This window comes from Euleptes europaea, chromosome 20 (genome assembly GCF_029931775.1).
Source record: "Euleptes europaea isolate rEulEur1 chromosome 20, rEulEur1.hap1, whole genome shotgun sequence".
Lineage (NCBI taxonomy): Eukaryota > Metazoa > Chordata > Lepidosauria > Squamata > Sphaerodactylidae > Euleptes > Euleptes europaea.
The window spans coordinates 17,460,380-17,481,073 of NC_079331.1; the positions used below are offsets into that span (position 1 = coordinate 17,460,380).

General features: G+C 48.0%; 1 protein-coding gene across 1 annotated transcript in view; it reads right to left on the bottom strand.

The window, feature by feature from the left end:
• ARRDC4 (arrestin domain containing 4) overlaps positions 1-19,053 on the bottom strand; it is a 71,177-nt gene extending 52,124 nt beyond the window's left edge. Inside the window, exon 1 of the mRNA XM_056866105.1 lies at positions 18,972-19,053. Within this exon, the coding sequence (XP_056722083.1) occupies positions 18,972-19,053 (82 nt within the window). The remainder of the gene's footprint in view (positions 1-18,971) is intronic.
• Positions 19,054-20,694: the final 1,641 nt, after the last annotated feature.

The window sequence follows — 20,694 nt, forward strand, 5'->3', positions numbered from 1 at the left end:
TTACTCGGGCCCATCACAGAAAGTGAGGCTTTGTTTTTTCAGCTATGTGTTCATTTGCCTGTGCAGCCTGTCACTCTTCCCCCCCCTTTTTAACCTGCTCTAAGTATACACCGTAAATGAAAATCTGGGACGTCACCCCTATTCGCCTGGAGAAATTCAAATAACGCTCTGGTCGGCCAGGCAGCCCTGCAAACCAGGATGGGGGCGGGGTGGGGGTCTTCCTAGGGTTGCCAGGTCTCTCTTTGCCATTGGTGGGAGGTTTTTGGGGTTGAGCCTGAGGACAGCAGGGTCTGGGGAGGGACTTCAATGCCATAGAGTCCAATTGCCAAAGCAGCCATTTTCTCCAGGGGAACTGATCTCTATCGGCTGGAGATCAGTTGTAATAGCGGGAAATCTCCAGCTAGTACCTGGAGGTTGCAATCAAAAATCAACACCTCTGCACCATTACCTAAGGTTAGAAAATTAGTACAGAAACAGGCTGATAACAATGTGTAATGACAATAGTATGTTGAATGTAACAATGTGCTACCAAGCCAATTGTATATATATATAACTAAGTATTTCTCAGTCCTGGGTATATAACAACGTGCTAACAAACCAATTGCATATATATAACAAAGTATTTCACAGTCCTGGTACAGTAACAATCAATCTGAGCTTGATGTCTTCAAGTGAAGAAGGGTAGAAAGGGATACGATCGTTTCAATTTTTCCTCAGTCCCGTTTATATATTGGTGTCAAAATGTACTCATTTCAATGTAAGCTTCTGTAGCTTCCAAAAAATTTTTCTTTAGACTTTAAAGCACCACCCTTTTAGGGATAAATTTGCAACCATGTGTACTTTTTAACTTATCTATTCCAACATCATTCACTTGAAGACATCGACCTCGGATTGATTGCTACTGTACCAGGACTGTGAAATACTTTGTTATATATATGCAATTGGTTTGTTAGCATGTTTTATATACCCAGGACTGAGAAATACGTTGTTTTATATATATACAATTGGCTTGGTAGCACATTGTTACATTCAATATTCTATTGTCAGTACCTGGAGGTTGGCAACCCTAGACCCTAAACACTTTATAGAATCACTGAGTTGGAAGGGACCACCAGGGTCATCTAGTCCAACCCCATGCACAATGCAGGGAATTCACAACTGCCTCCTCCCCCACACCCCCAGTGACCCCCTATTCCATGACCAGAAGATGTCCAAGATGCCCTCCCTCTCATGGTCTGCCTAAGGTCATCGAATCAGCATTGCTGACAGATGGCCATCTAGCCATTATCATGTTGTCCCCACCGTATTCCACTTCTTCCTCACAGCAACACACCCACAAGGTAGGTTAGGCTGAGAAATTGTGATGAGCTTAGGGTCACCATGGCAGAATGGGATTCAAACCTGGTTGTTGCAGGTCTTAGTTGAACCACTATGCCACGCCAGCTCTCCAGCCTCCTATGTAAAGACTGTAAAGAAGAAGAAGAGTTGGTTTTTATATGCCGACTTTCTCTACCACTTAAGGGAGACTCAAACCTGCTTACAATCTCCTTTCCTTCCCCTCCCCACAACAGACACCTTGTGAAGTAGGTAGGGTTGAGAGAGCTCTAACAGAGCAGTGACTTGCCCAAGGTCACCCAGCTGGCTTCATGAGTAGAAGTGGGGAAACAAATCCAGTTCACCAGATTAGCCTCCGCCGCTCACGTGGAGGAGAGGGGAATTGAACCCGGTTCTCCAGATCAGAGCCCACTGCTCCAAACCACCGCTCTTAACCACTACACCACGCTGGCTCTCTAAAGAAGAGTCCTTAGTGGCACAAAAGCTTTTTTGTTCAGCATTCTCTTTCAGCAGTGTCTTGCTTTGAAGCAATCCCAGTTCCCCATGTTTGGCTAGCTTAGTGAACCGTGTTTTATGGGAAGGTGATGAGTCCTGATCCGATAAATATGCAGCTAGCAACCGCAAGGCCCTCTCACTCCTCTCCGGCGGCCTGCTCCACCGCCGCGCGCTCGGGCTTATTTCTCATTTGAATTTGTCCATTGATTCTCGTTATCAGCAGCTCTCCGCGGCTGTTTGAAGAGTCCTTTAGCTAAGGCACTTAGATGCCATAATCAAGTCACCTCTTATCCTTCTTCTTGATAAGCTAAGCGGCTTGACTTTCGCGAGTCTCTCGCCAGAAGGCTCCTTTCCGATTGCAAAATTACACTCATGGCGTCTCTTTCGGTCTTCCCACCCATTCCCGACATCCTTTCCCCTTTGAAACTGGCCTTGGGCGGGGACGGGGGTGGGGGGATGAAATGTAGTAATTTGTGTATCCCAACATATATCCACTTGCTTTTGGCCTGGCATGAAAAACGTGTCCCCCAACATGAACACATGAACACATGAAGCTGCCTTATACTGAATTAGACTCTCGGTCCATCAAAGTCAGTATTGTCTACTCAGACCGGCAAAGGCTCTCCAGGGTCTCAGGCAGAGGCCTTTCACATCACCTACTTGCCTAGTCCCTTTAACTGGAAATGCCAGGGATTGAACCTGGGGCCTTTTGCATTCCAATCAGATGCCCTACCCCTGAGCCATGGCCCCTCTTCAGGGCCTCAGGCAGAGGTCTTTCACATCACCTACCTGCCTGGTCTCTGCTGCTGATAAAAATCATGCAGACAAGGGCCCCTATTAATCTGGGGTTGTGGCTCAGTGGTAGAGCTTCTGCTTGGCTTGCAGAAGGTCCCAGGTTCAATCCCCACCATCTCCAGTTGAAAGGTGGTAGGTGATGTGAAGGACTCCCACCTGAGACCCTGGGGAGCTGCTGCCAGTCAGAGTAGATGCACCAAGGGCCTGATCAGTAGAAGGCAGCTTCATGTGTAGGCTTGTCAACTTCCATGTAGTAGCTGGAGATCTCCCACTATTACAACTGATCTCCAGGTGAGACATCAGTTCACCTGGAGAAAATGGCTGCTATGGTATCATACCCCATTGAAGTCTCTCCCCTCCCCAAACCCTGCCCTCCACCCCCCCCCAAATCTCCAGGTATTTCCTAACCCGGAGGTGGCAACCCTATTCATGTGCAGGTTGACGGTCATCACTACAGAAAGAAGCAGTACACATCAGAGAGGGGCCGTGGCTCAGTGGTAGAGCATCTGCTCGGCATGCAGAAGGTCCCAGGTTCAATCCCCGGCATCTCCAGTTAAAGGCATCAGGTAATAAATAAGCGATGTGAGAAAGGCGCTCTACCACTGAGCCACGGACCCCTCCCCGGACTCCTTCCGAGCCGTGCTGCTGTGAATTCCGATCCGCTGCCTGCCGCAATGCCCGGTGGGCTCCCAGACGCTTGGCATGTCATTAAACCTCCGGCTCCCGAGCGCTGTTCCCCGGCAGGAACCGAACACGTGTTCCCTCGCAGCTTCATCACAGCCAAACTAGATTAACGGCTCATACTAATTACCAACTTCTAACAGGTTTCTCGGGTTTGGAGGCGGGGGGAAAAAACCCACGCCATTTTTTTTTCCAGATGAAAAAAAAAAAAGCCCCCCCGTTTGTGATACTGTAACGCAGGCCACAATTAGTTCCTTTAGAAGAAAACAGTCCCCGATTTACTGGTGTCCTCTTTGTGGCGACGACGGCCTTTTAAAGTACAATTGTACAAAGAGAGATTTGTTTGTTTCCATTTCCCCCCCTATCTGCTGCGTTGCCCACAAGGGCCTCATTAGCTAGTTACAGATGCTTGCAGCAGTATTATCGTCTTCCCTAATTTTTTTTTTTGGTAAGCAGGGTAACTTGTAGCACAGATTTTTGGCCCGGAGGCATTCAAAGATCAACAGCTCGCTTGCTGTGATACCAACCCTCCTGTGAAACGGCCCGGTTTCCCTCCTCTGAATTCCTAATGAAGGAGGGAGAAACTGGATTTGGGGATCATGACAAAATGATCTACTATTAGGGTTGCCAATGCCAACTGCCAGGTAGTAGCAGGTGATCTGCTAATTCAACTGATCTCCAGCCGATAGAGATCAGTTCCCCTGGAGAAAAATGGCAGCTTTGGCAATTGGACTCTATGGCATTGAAGTCCCTCCCCTCCCCAAACCCCGCCTTCCTCAGGCTCCGCCCCAAAAATCTCCCGTCAGTGGCGAAGACGGACCTGTCAACCCTATCTACTATGCCTAGGGTAGCCAAGTCCCTCTTCGCCACTAGCGGGAGGTTTTTGGGCAGAGCCTGAGGAGGGCGGGGTTTGGGGAGGGGAGGGACTTCAGTACCATAGAGTCCAATTGCCAAAGCGGCCATTTTCTCCAGGTGAACTGATCTCTATCAGCTGGAGATCAGTTGTTTCGGGTTTTATTATCTTTCAGCACAGGTTCCCCTTGTTTTTAGTACCTGGAGGTTGGCAACCCTAACTATGCACTCAAAATCGGCGGGCAGTGGTAACAATACTCCTGGGATAGGTTTGCCTTGTAAACAGAATTCGCCTTTGAATACAAATGGATTTTGGAACGCAAAAGGTGTTTGTGGCAGAAAATACAGAACTTTGTGCATATTATGTGCTGTCAAAGTTATGTGCTGTCAAGACCATTTGGACTTATGGTGACCCTGTGAATGAATGACCTCCAAAATGTCACATGAACACATGACGCTGCCTTCTACTGAATCAGACCCTTGGATCATCAAAGTCAGTATTGTCTACTCAGACCGGCAGCGGCTCTCCAGGGGGTCAGGTAGAGGTCTTTCATGTCACCTACTTGCCTGCAGATGCCGGGGACTGAACCTGGGGCCTTCTGCATGCCAAGCAGATGCTCTACCACTTAGCCACGGCCCCTCCCCAAGTGTAATACTTACAATATACAATTGGTCATTAAACACCAGTAATATCGTGCGTCTGGGGTTTTCACCTGTTCAACAAACATGAAAAGGTCTGGTCAGTTGCTGTCCTCATCGTGGGTGATGAGATGGAGAATAAAACTCAGTGGTTCAGCAGAGAGCTTCAGGGCAGGCCAAAGAGAGAAAGGAAGGGAACTGAGCTAAAAGCCTCGTGATCCGAGCAGAGGGCCACTGTCTAGGCAGCTTGTATCTTTTAGAGCAGTGCTATTTAATGGGGTGGTGGTGGTAAGACCAGCCTGTAATGCACCCGATGCTCAGAGAAATAATTGGCACCTGACTACTAGCTGTTGCTTCTCAGCTTCAATCAGAACATTAACTCTACGATGGAAGAGCTCCGAGGCAAAGAGGACCGCACGGAAGGGGCACCGGCTCATGTATCAATGCAGCCTCGGGATCTCTTCCTCTCCATTCCCCAACCATGCATCCATTCCCCAACATTTTGCTCCACTGTTGCTTGACCAAGATACACAGAATGATACAGATGAAGGGGAATGGTTACGGAGGTAGGTAGGAAGGGAGGTAGGAGGAGTAGGGTTGCCCACCTCCAGGTACTAGCTGGAGATCTCCTGCTATTACAACTATCTCCCGCCGATAGAGATCGCTTCACCTGGAGAAAATGGGTGCTTTGGCCACTGGACTCTATGACATTGAGGCCCCTCCCCTCTCCAAATCCCACCCTCCTCAGGCTTCGCCCTAAAAACATCCCACCGGTGGTGAAGAGGGACTTGGCAACCCTAAGGAGAAGCCCAGTTCTGACCTCAGTTCCGAAGCCAGGAGATCAGTTGCCCTTGAGGAAATGGACTTTGAAAGGCAGACTCTATAGTATACCAAAGAGTCTAAGAGAAACAGAAGCCCTAGAGTTATATCCTCTCCTTGCTGAGCTCCCTCCCCTTCCCAAACTCTGCCTTCCCCAAGCACCACCCCCAAATCTCCTAGGATTTCCTAAGACATAAGAACATAAGGAAGGCCATGCTGGATCACACCAAGGCCCATCAAGTCCACCAGTCTGTTCACACAGAGGCCAACCAGGTGCCTCTAGGAAGCCCACAAGCAAGACGATTGCAGCAGCACCATCCTGCCTGAGTTCCACAGCACCTAATATAATAGGCATGCTCCTCTGCTCCTGTAGAGAACAGGTATGCTATTTTTACTAGTAGCCATGGATACTATGGGGAGCCAGCGTTGTGTAGTGATTAAGAGCAGGGGTTTGGAGTGATGGAGTCTGATCTGGAGAACCGGGTTTGATTCCCCACTCCTCCACACGAGTGGTGGAGGCTAATCTGGTGAACTGGATTTGTTTCCCCACTCCTACACACGAAGCCAGCTGGGTGACCTTGGGTTAGTCACACTCTCTCCGCTTCACCTACCTCACAGGGTGTCTGTTGTGGGGAGGGGAAGGGAAGGTGATTGTAAGCCAGTTTGATTCTCCCTTAAGTGGTAAAGTCGGCATATAAAAACCAACTCTTCTTCTTCTCCTCCTCCTCCTCTTCCTCCTCCTCCATGAACATGTCCACTCCCTTCTTAAAGCTTTCCAAGTCAGCAGCCATCAGCACATCCTGGGGCAGGGAGTTCCACAATTTAACTAAGACAGGGTTGGAAACTCTAAAGGCAGGGCTTCACTTGGCTGTTATTAGGAAAAATCTGTTCACAGATCTCAACACTTTCTCATCCCCTGACTGTAAAAAAGGCAAAGACAGTTTTGTAGGCCTGGAATGAGAGCGAAGGACCCAGAATAAATCCAGGCTCACCGAGGCAAGCACCAAAACCAGAAGTGCTATGCTGACTCAAGCCAAAATCCATCCACTTGATAATGCAGAGCTGTTTCTCCACGGTCACTTCTGCCGTCAGAGGTCGCCTAATTCTCCCTGCATGTTTCTGTGCATTTTGCCTGTGTATTCTGAATTCTCACTAAAACAGCATCTGGAAAACATGGGCAAAATGCGAGGAAACACACAGGGAGAGCGGTACAACCTCTGATGGTCAGGAAATGCATGCATACACAAAACGAAGCACTGGAACAGTTGGCAGGGTGACCGCGAGGGAAACAGCCCTGCGTAAATGGCCAATGATAATGCCCAAGAAAGGTGGGGAAACACTTTTAAAAAAAGAAGAAGTAACAATTAATGAATAACATATTTTATCCAGACCCATTTTCTTTTCTTTCCATTGAGGGTCTCCTAACACCAGAAAGAAATGGACTCCCCTCTCCCGTATGCGTCTCTGCTAAAATTGGAATGAATAATGAGGCAGGTGTCGAACCCGGCACTACAGATCTGTTCTGGTTTCCACGTGCCTTCCCTCTCTCGAAAAACTCTGAAACGAGGCCCTTGCGGCTGATCGATCATCTCTCACGGGTTGCAATGTGGAGAAAATGGGTTTAGACAAAGCCCATCCACAAACTATCTCCTAAGCTTCTGGCCCCTTTTTTGTGGGGCGGGGGTAAAGCAGACTTTTAGTAGTGACATAGTGCATGAGTGTGTGTATACACACGCACACACATACACACATACTTCCATAGATAGGGTTCTCACAAAACAATTGTTCCCAGTAAAATGATGAAATCTGGCACTGTATTACAACCAGCGCAGAAATCTGTCAGGTAAATAGAAATACACACCTTGTAAACCTCCCCAAACGGCTCTGTTTTTATACTTTAATAGAGGAGCGGAACATTTTAGCTTACTTTTATAGGGTGGCGCGTGCTGAATGGCAGATGTCTCTGGCGGACGAGAACGGTGCCCGCGTTCATAAAAGTAGGATCAGTTCATGGCTTGAAAAGATTTACACTTCGCCGAGGTGAACGAATCACCGTGGGTTTTGTGTGCATGGAATTCATTCCTCTGCTTCCTTGAGCTACGGGAAGTGCAGGAATCGTCTGCCAGCATGGATGTAAAATGCTTAAAGGGTGGATTTCCCTGATTTAATCCATGTTAGTGGTTACAAGCAGGGAAACAGGGGTTCATGGGCATTGGGGTCAATTAACGAACACATAAGAGGCATGTGCATCAGGCCATCTAGTTCAGAGTCCCGTTTCCAGCGGTGGGCAGGAAGCTGCTTCTCAGAAACCGCCAAGCATCAACCAATGCTGTCGCCTCACCAATACATCATGCGCAAGGCCGTCGAGGGCTCATTCCACCTGCACATCTGCCAATGTGATATCTGGGGCGGATGGGGGGACAAAAACGGCGCTGGAAATGGGACCTGACTCTGTACCACCCCCAGCCCCACGCTCCTGGGGAGAGGGAGGAAGGAAGAAGAAGAATTGATTTTTATATGCCGACTTTCTCTACCATTTAAGGAAGAATCAAACTGGCTTACAATCGCCTTCTCTTCCCCACAACAGACACCCTGTGAGGTAGGTGGGGCTGAGAGAGCTGTGACTAGCCAAAGGTCATCCAGCTGGCTTCATGTGTAGGAGTGGGGAAACTAATCTGGTTCACCAGATCAGTGTCCACCACTGATGTGGAGGAGTGGGGAATCGAACCCGGTTCTCCAGATCAGGGTCCACCAGTGTATGCACCTGCTCACACTGAGTGGGAGTTGCTGCTTTGCAGTGGCGGCTCACATCGCCTCCCTTATGGCCAGGGTGGCCCCGGCATGGAGGTGGCCCCAGGGTTTTCCCCAATAGCCTTAATGGCCAATCTGTCCTTGCATGACAAGCCAATATCTACCAGGTATAGAGTTTCCGTCTAGACATTAGGAAGAATTTTCTAACAGAGTGGTTCCTCAGTGGAACAGGCTTCCTCGGGAGGTGGTAAGCTCACCTTCCCTGGAGGTTTTTAAGAAGAGGTTAGATGGCCATCTGTCAGCAATGCTGATTCTATGACCTTAGGCAGATTATAAGAGGGAGGGCATCTTGGCCATTTTCTGGGCATTGAGTAGGGGTCACTGGGGGTGGGGGGGGAGGTAGTTGTGAATTTCCTGCATTTTGCAGGGGGTTGGACTAGATGACCCTGGTGGTCCCTTCCAACTCTGTGATTCTATGATTCTACAACTGGTAGTTGTGTTAGTCTGTATGTAGCAGTAGAAAAGAGCAAGAGTCGGGTAGGACCTTAAAGGTGAACAAAATTTCTGGCAGGGTGTGAGCTTTCGTGAGTCACAGATTTCTTTTTCAGATTTGCCAGGTATGTCCTTCTGACATACGGCAAACTGCACTATCCTCCCTGAGTCAAATGAACGCAAATCAGGTGTTAAAAATGGAAACCCTTAGCATTTCAAGCCAGTGTGGTATAGTGGTTAAGAATGGGGGTTTGGAGTGGTGGACTCTGATCTCGAGAACTGGGTTTGATTCCTCACTCCTTTACATGAGTGGCAGAGGCTAATATGGTGACCTGGCTTTGTTTCCCCACTCTTACACATGAAGTCAGCTTGGGCTAGTCAACCTCTCTCAACTCCACTTACCTCACAGGGTGTCTATTGTGGGGAGGGGAAGGGAAGGTGATTGTAAGCCAGTTTGATTCTTCCTTCAGTGGTAGAGAAAGTCGGCATATAAAAACTCTAGTTCTTCTTGTTCTTGTTCTTCTTGTTCTTGTTCTTCTTCGAATAATTCCCTTTCTTCTGTCTGAACCCTTCTATGCATATAATTATGTCCACAACATGTTACACTTCTTGCATTGGCTGAAGTGGATTGTGGCTCAGAAAAGCTTCTGCCGCGATGCATATGTTGGTTAAGATGACACAAGACTCTCCATTATTTCAGCTGCCACAGATGAACCAAGCCAGACCTTTGGAATTCATTTTAAGGCTGTCTCATATTGCACACACACTTTCAAAATGCCTGATGCCAGCAAAATCTTTTCCTCTTTCTCCCCACTCTCTCTCTCTCTTTTTTTGCTTTAATATCTAACGTGAAGAAGAGTTCTGTGGGACCCTAAAGGATCACAGGCATTACTCTGACTTTCAGTTGGCCCCAATAAAGCTGCTTTTACCGTTATTTGGACCTTTAGAGTTACGTGCTTTTAGGTCCATTACAGTCATTGAGGTCTGCTCAGGATGGCATTGCCAATATACTTGTAAGGGTGGTGATTCATCATTTGAATATTCATAATTGTGGATTCCCCCTCCCCGCTTATATCAGTATTCGATAGAGATTCTCTGATTTGTTTTTCCCTGCCAGAGGCAAAGGAATATATTATCTGGGTGGGGAATGCGTCTGCATAGGCTGCAGAGTGATTTGGATTCCACACTTGTGCGAGGATGGGACATGGGAGTATTCGTCAGAAGTCATTTTCACCGATGCTGACACATGACGCGTCCCTCTGCAACCCATCTCCCGGATTGCAACACGCAGAACAGAAAGATGAGATTGCTTGTGATTACGGAAAGAAGGCAGAGCAGAGAAAATAGCAGAGTGGAGAATCCCAAGATTTGGAAAGGAAAATCAATCTTAAAAGTAAGGAGCAGCTAGCTAGCGCTGCTACTGAAATGTGCAACTAACAACATTCTGCTGACTGCGTCGATTATTTTCCTGAATATCTGTGGCAGCCCTGTAGAAACTCCCAGTGATTTAATCAATACAGCGGTAGGTATTCCTGAACGACACCTCGTGCTATGTTCATTCTGGGCTCTCTTCCAAGTTTTCTTACAAAGCTCAGGCCTGGTTCCCCATCACATCAAATGTCCAAATCTGCATGGATCTTTGAATTGAAATATTCATGCACAACATGAATCCAACCCGTTTTATCGGGTTGATATGAGCATGCACACTCTGTATGGAAGACTGATATAGCCTAGAGTAGAACAACTTGCAGGTATTTCACCTTAGTGGGTTTTCAAATTTGAAAATTGATATACACCCCTACACACATACCTGGGCTTTTATATATCGTGATAGATTTGTATATTGTTTGTGTGTGCATTATATGGGATTTTATCTGACCACTGATGAGGGCCAGTTGGCTGAAATGTGTATGGTGTGTGGTTTAAGTTTATGAATCTTAATAGTTGCTATTGTGCTTTATCTTTTTTAATGTTTTTAACCCTGATATAAGTGCCCTAAAATAAATATATTTTTACATAACATTACTGGATTCAGTTTTGGGCACCACAATTTAAGAAAGATGTAGACAAGCTGGAACGTGTCCAGAGGAGGGCAACAAAGATGGTGAGGGATCTGGAGACCAAGTCCTATGAGGAAAAGTTGAAGGAGCTGGTTATGAAGGAGAAGACTGAGAGGGGATATGATAACCATCTTCAAGTACTTGAAGGGCTGTCATATAGAGGTGGGTGCGGAGTTGTTTTCTGTTGCCCCAGAAAGTAGGACCAGAACCAATGGGTTGAAATTAAATCCAAAGAGTTTTCGTCTAGACATTAGGAAGAATTTTCTAACAGTTAGAGCGGTTCCTCTAACAGTTAGAGCGGTGGAACAGATTTCCTCTAGAGGTGGTACGTGCTCCTTCCCTGGAGGTTTTTAAGCAGAGGCTAGATGGCCATCTGTCAGCAATGCTGATTCTATGACCTTGGGCAGATCATGAGAGGGAGGGTTTCTTGGACATCTTCTGGGCGTGGAGTAGGGGTCACTGGGTGTGTGTGTGTGTGTGGGGGGGAGGTAGTTGTGAATTTCCTGCATAGATGACCCTGGTGGTCCCTTCCAACTGTATGATTCTATTTTACCTTTCTCCACCCAACCTTTGGGTACCCAGCTTTTGGTTTTTCAGGTTGGATCTCCCCCCTCTTTTTGTTTAGTCAACATGAATTAATGCCTTGTGGAACCTTTTTTGTTTTTGTTGTTGTTGTTGTCAAGTCACATCTGGCTTATGGCAACCCATGGTGGGATTTTCAAGGCAAGAGGCATCCAGAAGCAGTTTGCCATTGCCTGTCTCTGTGTCACAACCCTGGTGTTCCTTGGAGGTCTCCCATCCAAATACTAACCAGGGTCGACCCTGCTGAGCTTCTGAGATCTGACGAGATCATGCTAGCTTGGGGCTATCCAGGTCAGGCCTTGTGTAAGCTCTAGCCCTGCGGCGAACCCATAAACAGAGTTCAGCAGACGGCAAATCCACGAAAGCAGTTTTATTGGTTAGAATCGACAGGTTTCAGAAGCCATATTCAAAAGGACACTAGTACGGGGTAAAGGCAAGGTGCACAGCATAAATGGAAAAGCAAAAGGAGATAACTGGTAACCTAGGCAACCCCCCCTCCCAGAGGCAGGAAGGAGCACTTGGCGATTCCCACAGTATGGGAATCTATGAAGACTAAACACGGGGCACAGACTGGCCTTGGACAGAACAGCACAACAGCACCTGGGAGCAGCACAATCGCACTACTGCATACCATCCTCCTGGCTTGCTCCTGACATTCTGCCCCCATAAAGATCCCCTCCCTCACCCTCCCACCATGGGTTTGTGAGCATAGGCTGCATGAAATTCTTGTACTAAGCGGGGGGCGGAGACATCACTGGCGCACACCCATTCATCCTGGGCGGGACCAAAATGTGTCTAGCGGATCAGGTACTGAAGGGCACCGTAGCGAATGCGAGAATCCAGTATTTTAGCCACTTCAAAATGCTCCTCCCCCCCACCATTTCAGGCACTTCAGGTTGTGGTTCAGGATGCCATTTTTGGGAAGGAACAAATGGTTTTAAAAGACTGACATGGAACACAGGATGGATTCATCGTAGGGACTTGGGCAAGGAAAGTTCCACCACCATTAGATTAATAATCCGGGAAATGGGGAACGGACCTACATACTTGGCACTGAGCTTATCACACGGGTGGGTGGATCATAGGTTCTTGGTGGACAAACAGACAAGATCCCCCACTTTGCATTCCATACTGGGGGAGTGATGTTTGTCAGCCTGAACCTTGTAAAGTCGTTTGGCCAGCTCTAGATTTTTAACCAGCCATGGCCAGGTTGTTTGAATAGAATGTACCCATCTGGCCACATCCACTCCCCCCCCCTCCTCAGAAACATCAATATGACCAGCGGGGCCAAACTCTTTACCATGGACAACCTGGAATGGGCTGAATCCTGTGGATTGCTGAACCACATTATTATAAGCATATTCAGGAAAAGGCAACAGGTCTACCCAATCATCTTGATGGTAATTAATGTAACAGTGCAAATAGCATTCCAACACCGCATTTACCCTTTCAGTCTGACCGTCCGTTTGGGGATGGAAGGCACTAGACAGTCCTTGTTCTACTCTGACCAGTTTGAGAAAAGCCTTCTAGAATTTGGCCATGAAAGTTGACCCCCTGTCCATCACTATCTTGCGTGGAAAGGAATGTAGACGGAAGACATGTGACACAAAGAGGCGGGCCAATTTCGGGGCGGAAGGGATACCAGCACAGGGTACAAGATGCACCTGTTTCGAAAACAGATCAGTAATTACCCCAAAAACTGTCTTTCCCCCACTAGGGGGTAGGTCCATCGTGAAGTCCATTGCAATCACTTCCCACGGTTTCGAGGGAGTCTCTAATGGTTATAAAGGTCCGGGCAGTTTGCCCTATGATCGTTTGGCCACTGCACATATGGGGCAGCTGAGGATGAAGGAGTCCACATCTGATCGCATGCCTGCCCACCAAAACTGTCTCCGTAGCAAATGCAATGTTTTGAGGAATCCGAAATGTCCGGCGGTCATGAACCAAACCCAAAACCTCCCCCCGCAACCCTTTCAGAACATACAATTTAGAATCTTTGTACCCCCCCCCCACGTTTAATTAGAGTAGCTGGAAGGGTCTGCGAGGACAGTTCCGCTTGACAACTGCGAAGGAGAGTCTCCTTAAAGGAATCAGACAGCCGGGTTTGTACGGCCAAAGTGGGCAACAGACCTCGTTGGGCAGGGGTGAAGTGTGACTCTGTGGGCCGATCAACCTTGGTGGGATATTGGGGAACTCTGGATAAAACGTCAGCCAGAAGGTTTTGCTTCCCTGGTACATATTTTAGGACGAATCGAAACTGGGCGAAGAAGTCCGCCCAGCGCACATGCTTTGCAGACAGCTTGCGAGCCCCCGTTAGGGCCTCTAGGTTTTTGTGATCGGACCTCACTTCAAAGGGCACCTTGGAACCTTCTAAAAACTGCCTCCACACTGTCAGGGCATGCTTCACCGCAGCGGCTTCCTTTCCCCAAACGGCCCAGTTGAGTTCGGATTGAGTGAACTTTTTAGAAAAATAAGCGCACGGATGCAGGTGCCCATCCTCCCCCCGCTGCAGGAGTGCATCCCTCATCTCTACGTCAGAAGCGTCTACATGCACTACGAATGGTTGATTGCAGTCCGGGTGCTGCAAAACAGGTTCGGATGTAAAAAGCTGCTTAAGACTATCGAAGGCGGCTTGACACTGGGTGGTCCACTCCACCCGGGTGTTGGGTAAGGTGGCTGTATTCCCCTTTCCCTTAGTCTTAAGGAGGTTCGTGATGGGTAGCGCAATCTGAGTGAAATGTGGGAGGAACGCCCTGTAAAAATTTGCGAACCCGAGGAATCTTTGGACCTGTTTATGAGTAGAGGGTGGTTCCCAATCGAGTACTGCTTGCACCTTTTCAGGATCCATAGTCAGTCCCTGGTGTGAGATTATATATCCTAGGAAAGTCAATTGCTTCTTATGGAATTCGCACTTAGACACTTTACCATACAGCTGATTGTCTCTGAGACGTTGCAACACCTCTCGAACCAAGGCAATGTGCTCATCCATGGTTTTAGAGTAAATGAGAATATCATCTAACTAGACCACCACTCCTTTGAACAGTAGATCATGGAGGATCTCATTAATGAGTTGCATGAAGACCCCCGGAGACCCTTTTAATCCAAAAGGCATCACCATAAATTCGAACATTCCAAAGCAACTAGAAAAGGCTGTCAGAAATTCATCCCCCTCCCGGATTCTGATTCTGTAATAAGCCTCAACTAAATCCAATTTGGTGAAAATGTGTCCCTCTTTCAACTGTCCCAAGAGATCAGAAATGAGGGGGATGAGATAAGCATTTGTTTGAGTAACAGCATTGAGTTTTCGAAAGTCAATACACAAACGTAAATCCCCTGTTTTCTTACGTACGAAGAAAGCCGATGCCGAATAGGGCGCGGTAGAGGGTTGGATGAAACCACGAGCCAAGTTCTTGTCTAAGAATTCGTGGAGCACCGCCCATTCCGTAGGACTCCTTGGGTAGATTTTACTCTTTGGCAGTTTTCCATCCCCCACCACTTCAATAGCACAGTCCGTTCGGCGATGGGGAGGTAACACATCACACTCCTGCACATTAAATACATCTGCAAAGTCCTGATAGTCGAGTGGCAATTGGGTCGGACTGGAGGTGTCCGAGACCAGAGCAGGAGTTGGTTTGATTACGGTTTTAACAGCCACTTCGTATCGGTGCAATTCACATAGCGGGTTATTGAACGTTAAGGTCTCAGCTTCCCAGTCTATGGTGGGACTGTGCCCTTTGAGCCAATTTGCTCCCAACACCACAGCATATCGAACATTGGGCACAATATTGAAGTTGATTTGTTGCCAATGGTGGCCGATTCCCATTGCCACTCCGTGACTGCGACGGTCGACTGCCCCCCCCCCCTGAAATCACTGCCATCCATTTGAGCAAAGTGAACATATGTCAGTAAAGGGACTGACTTCACTTGGAGTGCCTTAAAGGTGGTTTCGTTAATTAATGAGCGGGCACACCCTGAGTCTATTAAGGCTTTAACTTGTAATTGAGGACCTTTTCTATAATGTCGTAATATCACATCTACGTACACAGTCTCTTCTACTTCACTCACCATGACAGGAGCCTTGGGTTTCGCAGGAACACCTGTGGAGGTTTGTGGTATCGCTCCCTCTACTGCAGACCCAGTCCGTTTTTTGGCTGGTCGAGAGGAGACTCCAAGGTAAGGGCTGGGGAGTTCCAGTGGTCGCTCTCCTCTGAAGATGCGGGGCTACTCTCCCCAGGAGTAGTAATTGTAATCCTGGACCCCGACGGGTCTGCTGGCGAAAGGTCCGTCATCACTTCTCCGGCGTGTAGAGCTGGGGACGCTGTTCGTCTTGGAGGGATGCTCCGCTCAGCTGCGGTGCCTTTCCCCCGGGTGCGTCCTCTCCTGCGAGGAGTCCCATCTGGCTGGGGAGTGGGACTCGGCAGCCCCGGATGTGATGGACAAGTGGCAGCAAAGTGACCCATGCCCCCGCAAACGAGGCAGGCTCCCCTTTGAAACTGCAATGCTTGGTCTGGTGGAGGTAGAGCTGGCTTCCCCGGGGCCTGAGGAGCGGAACCTTAATGGCTAACAAATCTCTATTTCAGCATAAGCTTTTGTGGACTTGAGCCCACCTCTTGAAGAAGAAGAAGAGTTGGTTTTTATATGCTGACCTTCTCTACCACTTAAGGAAGAATCAAACTAGCTTACAATCACCATCCCTTCCCCTCCCCACAACAGACACCCTGTGAGGTAGGTGGGGTGGAGAGTGTGACTAGCCCAAGATCATCCAGCTGGCTTTGTGTCTAGGAGTGAGGAAACAAATCCAGTTCACCAGATTAGCCTCCACCGCTCATGTGGAGGAATGGGGAATCAAACCCGGTTCTCCAGGTCAGAGTCCACTGCTCCAAACTACCGCTCTTCACCACTACACGACACTGACTCTCTGAGAAAGTCTGATTTGATCTATCCTAGGAAGTATGCTTCAGTGGAAGTGCACTCTACGGTTCATCGACCTCAGGTACATGACAAAATCTGACCTGATACATTGAAGCACATCTAAAAAACTTTATGCCGGGATAAAAATTGGTTAAGTCTCAAGGGGGAGGGATGGCGGCATGGTATAGCCTGAACTCATCAGATCTCAGAAGCTAAGGAGAGTCAGTACTTGGACGGGAAGATTCTGCAGGCTACTTCCACTGTACCGCAAATGTACCGCAAATGTACCGCATACACATATTTCTGTTTCTCTGATCTTCTCTGGATCATTCTAGTTTCCTTATCTGTGTTGCCGATCTGAGTGAGTGAATTCGTCGCCATCTGCTTTTGTATTCAAAATGGGTAGACAGGCAACGTTGTTATTTTATCGTGCTCCATCAAACTAATGCCACGCGAGACAAAAGACGTATCATTCTTGGGGTTTCTGTGGTTTTCTAAACCTACGAGAGTTTTAAAGTGGTTTACGTGAAACTCTGTTAAGTCCATCATTTGTGCGGCCCTCCTTCAACAGAATCAATTTCTTTTCTTTAATAGCACAGAGGAGCAAAACACAACTTAACAAAAAGAATGGAAAGGGAACTTGAATCTTAGTATAGTCCCATAAATCAACACGTGCTTCAGCTTTAAAAGAAAGTGTGATGAAGCATCAAAGGGGGAAGGGGGTGAGATCTTTGCTGGAAATATATCTGGACAGTTACCAGGATTGGGATGCATGAGATAAAGCTGCCTTAATTTAGATAAATCTGAGTAACTCTTTCCTTGGCCATTGTTGGTTTTCCTGAGTTCAGAGTTTAACTTGAGATGGTTTGGCCTAGTACTTTAGTAAATGGATTTTGGTTAATTGAAAACTTTCTTAGAGTTACGTATCATTTGTCATCAAGTTAATTCATGTCATCATATTCCCTGTTACTATGTATGGGAGTGAAATCTGGACAATGAAGAAAGCTGATAGGAAGACAGTAGATTCCTTTGAACTGTGGTGTTGAAGGAGAGTTTTACAAACACTGTGGACCGCTAAAAAGACAAATCAGTGGGTTCTAGATCAAATCAAGCCTGATCTGTCCCTAGAAGCTAAAAGGACCAAACTGAGGCTATCATACTTTGGCCACATTATGAGAAGACAAGAGTCACTGGAAAAGACAATAACGCTAGGAAAAGCTGAAGGCAGTAGGAAAAGAGGAAGACCCACCAGAGGAAGACCAAGAAGTCACCACCATGGCTAACGGGTAAGGTGAAGGAAGCAATTAGAGAGAAAAAAACTCTTCCTTCAGAGACTGGAAGGTTTGCCCAAACGAGGCGAACAGAAGCAAACACAAACTTGCCCAAAGGAAATGCAAGCAGATAATTAGAGATGCAAAAAAAGATTTTGAGGGGCTTATTGCTAAACACATCAAAACAAACAATAAGAAATTCTTTAACTATATTAGGAGTAGGAAACTGCTGATATCATACTGCCCTTGTACAAATCTATGGTGAGACCACACTTGGAATATTGTGTACAGTTCTGGTCACCACACCTAAAAAAGGATATTACAGAGCTTGAGAAGGTGCAGAAAAGAGCAATCAAAATCATTAGGGGACTAGAGCAACTGTCCTATGGGGAGCGGTTAGGATGCTTAGGGCTGTTTAGCTTGGAAAGAAGGTGGCTAAGGGGAGACATGATAGAGGTCTATAAAATTATGCATGGTTTGGAAAGAGTGGACAGGGAGAAGTTTTTCTCCCTCTCCCATAATACTAGAACACGGGGTCATCTGCTAAAGCTGGAGGGCGAGATATTCAAAACAGATAAAAGGAAGTATTTTTTCACACAATGTATAGCTAAATTGTGGAACTCCCTGCCCCAGGATGTGGTGATGGCTGCCAGCAGTCTGTTCACAAAGTGGCCAACCAGGTGCCTCTAGGAAGCCACAAACAAGATGACTGCAGCAGCACCATCCTGCCTGTGTTCCACCGCACCCAAAATTATAGGCATGCTCCTTTGATACTAGAGAGAATAGGTATGCAGCATGACTAGTATCCATTCTAACTAATAGCCATGAATACCCCTCTCCTCCATGAATATGTCCACTCCCCTCTTAAAGCCCTCCAAGCTGGCAGCCATCACCACATCCTGGGGCAGGGAGTTCCACAATTTAGCTACATCCTGAGATACTGAACTGGACTTATATGCAACGAAACCCAAACACTCTTGAAGAATGGATCTTATTAGCCAAGGAAGTGGAGAGTCGTCACCAATTCATTTCGCTGGCCCGCCATCGAGCCAGGGAGGGGAGCAACCAAAAGCCCCCAACTAAGGTCGCAGCTCCTACACCGCGGAAACCTGCTCTACCCTCGCAAAACCACACGTTTCGGTTTCAGAGGGGAGCCTGTCTCGTTTGCGGAACCATGGGCCACTTTGCAGCCGCCTGCCCACTTTGGCCGGACCGGTTGGTCCCTTCTCAACAGGATAGACCGCCCCAGAATCAGGGGTGACCTCAACGCAGAGGCACCACGGCCAACCGTAGCTCTGCTCCTGGACGGACCGCGCCATTGGCTCTCCATGTCGGAGAAGCGCCACACGATCCTGCACCAGCGAACCCATCGGGGTCCCGGATTACAAGTGCCCCACTTGGGGACAACTCACCATCTTTGGATGAAGACAGGGACTGGGACTCCCCTGCTTTAAATCTCGAATCTCCTCTGAATCTGTCAAAAAAACGGGCAGGGTCTGCGGTGAGTGGAGCGACACCACGAACCCTCGCAGCTGTTCCTGCAAAACCCAAAGCTCCAGTGAAGGTGAGTGAGGTCGAAAAAACTGTGCATGTGGACGTAGTGTTACAACGCCATAAAGGGGGCCCTCAATTACAAGTTAAAGCACTCATAGACTCTGGGTGTGCCCGCTCCCTAATCAACGAAACCACTTTCAAAGCGCTCAAAGCCAAGTCAAAGCCCCTGCCAGCTCCCATCCAATTCACCCAAATAAATGGCAGCAACTTTAAAGGGGGTCCAGTGGATTGTCGCACTCGCGGGTTGGCAATGGGCACTGGCCACCACTGCGTCAGGGTCCGTTTAGGGGGTCATGTCAGCTAGGCGACACCACTGAACTCGAAGGAGTACAATCAGGCGATTGATCTCCGCATCCGTCCGCAGCGCCTCAGCAAGAATGTCGTCTAGCAAAGAAGGGTCGTCGGGGTACTCGTCCGACGCTTCCAACGGAGGGTACCAAGGTTCAGGACCCTCCAGGGTTTCGGCCAGAAACCCCCTACTCGGGGAGGGTCGCCTCTACTCCCACCCGGGGCCTAGGCGAACCCTCCGGGGCTCCAGCCACAGGCAATTCACTCGGAGAGCACATCCCCTGCTCCAATCCGAGGCCCCGGCGAACCCTTCAGGGCTCCAGCCAGGTAGGGAAAAAATAGAGAAGGGATTCGTGCTAAAATGTAAGCACTTGTCCCCGTGGTATTTCCACAAACAGCATCCACAGACAAGGAGTCCAAAAGAGAGCTGATTTATTGGAAAACATACAGGTATGCAGAGCTTACAGGTACATTGGCACAAATGGCAATTGGGAGCACAGTGCAGGCCTATAAGGGAAAGTATTAGTCACAATGGTCAAAGCAGCCCCCCCCTCTACCGAGGAGCCGTTCCCACGGGAGATAGCACTGGAACAGGAATTCAGCAGTTAGCAAGTTCGACCTTGAGAGGCACCTGGTGGAATCGAAACTAAAACAGTCAGAGTCTGACAGGCTGCTGAGAGCAGTGGAAAGCAGGCCTGACAGGATCTCTGTTGCCTGGAGATCAGTTGTAATCCCAGGATAGAGTCCGGATCACACAACATGATGGTATCACTTTACTCTGCTCTGGTTAGACCTCACCTAGAGTACTGTGTTCAGTTTTGGGCACCGCAATTTAAGAAAGATGTAGACCAGCTGGAACGTGTCCAGAGGAGGGCAACAAAGATGGTGAGAGGTCTGGAGACCAAGTCCTATGAGGAAAGGTTGAAGGAGCTGGGTATGTTTAGCCGGAAGAGGAGAAGACTGAGAGGTGATATGATAACCATCTTCAAATACTTGAGGGGCTGTCATAGAGAGGATGGTGCCGAGTTGTTTTCTGTTGCTCCAGAAGGCTGGACCAGAACCAACGGGTTGAAATTAAATCCAAAGAGTTTTCGTCGAGATTTTAGGAAGAATTTTCTAACAGTTAGAGCGGTTCCTCATTGGAACAGGCTTCCTTGGGAGGTGGTGAG